Source organism: Orbicella faveolata, unplaced genomic scaffold (genome assembly GCF_042242905.1).
Source record: "Orbicella faveolata isolate gen_17 unplaced genomic scaffold, um_ofav_v1 contig_2, whole genome shotgun sequence".
Lineage (NCBI taxonomy): Eukaryota > Metazoa > Cnidaria > Anthozoa > Scleractinia > Merulinidae > Orbicella > Orbicella faveolata.
In genome coordinates, this window is record NW_028301547.1 from 9295832 (window position 1) to 9297500 (window position 1669).

The 1669-nt window shown below is 34.3% G+C and overlaps 1 protein-coding gene across 2 annotated transcripts in view; it reads right to left on the reverse strand.

Moving 5' to 3' along the window:
• Positions 1 to 561: 561 nt before the first annotated feature.
• Positions 562 to 1669, reverse strand: part of LOC110066092 (uncharacterized) — a 3266-nt gene continuing 2158 nt past the window's right edge. Inside the window, exon 4 of one of the 2 annotated variants that reach the window (XM_020773295.2) lies at positions 562 to 1128. In XM_020773295.2, the coding sequence (XP_020628954.2) occupies positions 1100 to 1128 (29 nt within the window). In that variant the 3' untranslated portion in view covers positions 562 to 1099. The other variant, XM_089290200.1, reaches the window with a different exon arrangement.

Consider the following 1669-nt stretch of genomic DNA (forward strand, 5'->3'; position numbering starts at 1 on the left):
ATTGACGCAATCTTATTTATTATTATTATTATTACTATTATTATTATTTAGTATTATTATTAGTGTTGTTATTGTAAATGTTACTGTTACTGTTATTGTTATTGTTATTATTTCGTTGTCAGGTGAGAAATAATTCAAAATGATGTGCAACCAGTGCATCAATGTCTTCCCGTTTTTAAGGTAAAAAAAAGAAACTGGCTAAACCATTTGGAACGAGAGCTTCAGTTTCTATAGTGGTAAAACAGCTCAGTATTCAAGAAACCGAGATATGAGTTGAGTTGTTTCTATTTGGTCGCAACGATCGCTGAGCTTTTGTCAGCGACCCAAGCGACCATATGAAAACCAACCTTAACAAAATAGGGATGCTTGCTCTAAAAGGGCGAAGGCCTCATTATTTCCCACCCGCACCTCCAACCAAGTCTCCCATAGCACATTGTAAACGAGTGAGTCCTCCAGCGAGGTAGGGGTACACATAGTTCAAAAACAGAGTAAATTAAATGTAAATGTTGTAAAGACCAATTCGTATTGGAGGAGGGTAGCATCACATATACAAGAGCGCCATAAAGTATAATTGAGATTTTATTCCTTAATCCGAATTATTAAGTAAACAGCTAAAACATTAAAAATGTATCAGTGTAACAATTAATTCTACTTAATGTGTAATAGTCCTGAAAAGTAAACATACAGTATTTTCTGGTATGTAGCTAAGCTCGTCTGGCGCTATTAATGTCTTAAGTCATACTGCAGTAATGATAAGAACTGAGCTATTCAACGATTTCTGAATTATATAATGATAAAATTACTCTTACAATAATTACAATAATTTCAATAATTTCTAATACAATTGATAGGTCTCTCCCATAGACTAAGTGTTCCTTCCAAATCAGGAAACAAGTTAACTTTGTGTTGTTGTACTGAAAAACAACAAAAGGTTAACAAATGTTTGAAGACTTTAAACTTTTAGTTCGTAGGCACAAAAAAATGAATACAAAATGAAAGAATACAAATGAATAGAGAAAGCAAACATATAAAATATTTAAGATATATTGATGCTGTATTGACCAGACACAGACTCATCGTAATCTGTTCCACGGAATCATTACTGAACAACTTCTGGCCTTGGGATGTCTAAGAAGAAGAAAAAAATGTTATCATAACTTAAGTAGCTCTTGCTAAGAAACATAAGCGGAATCCCAAAGATGTTATATGGGTATAAATCTACCAACATTCTATCGCGAATGCCGTTATATATCTGATTGGCTAAGCTACTCACTATCTACTCTGTTGTAGATAGTGAGTAACCCGGTAGTGTGCGCTTGTTAACAAACTGAGGGCTGCTTTTTCGCGTTTTTGAAGTGTCTGTGAGGAAAATAATAATGAACGACTAGAAGGTTCATAAAAAAAAAAAAAAACATAACATGATTTGCTGTTGATTTCTATGCACAATCACGATATAGAAATCTCGATTTCACAATCTAATTGTTGAATATACTGAAATAACGTAGGGTTCTCACTTAGGGCATCTTTACATGTCGAACGTAAATCACGAGTGCTTTACCGGAATTGAAGAAGGGCTGCTCAGCATTTGGTGTGTATATTTTTGGCATAACCAGTAAATCGCTCGATCTTACTTAGGGTACAACAGTTCGCCCGTAACTCAATGGACACA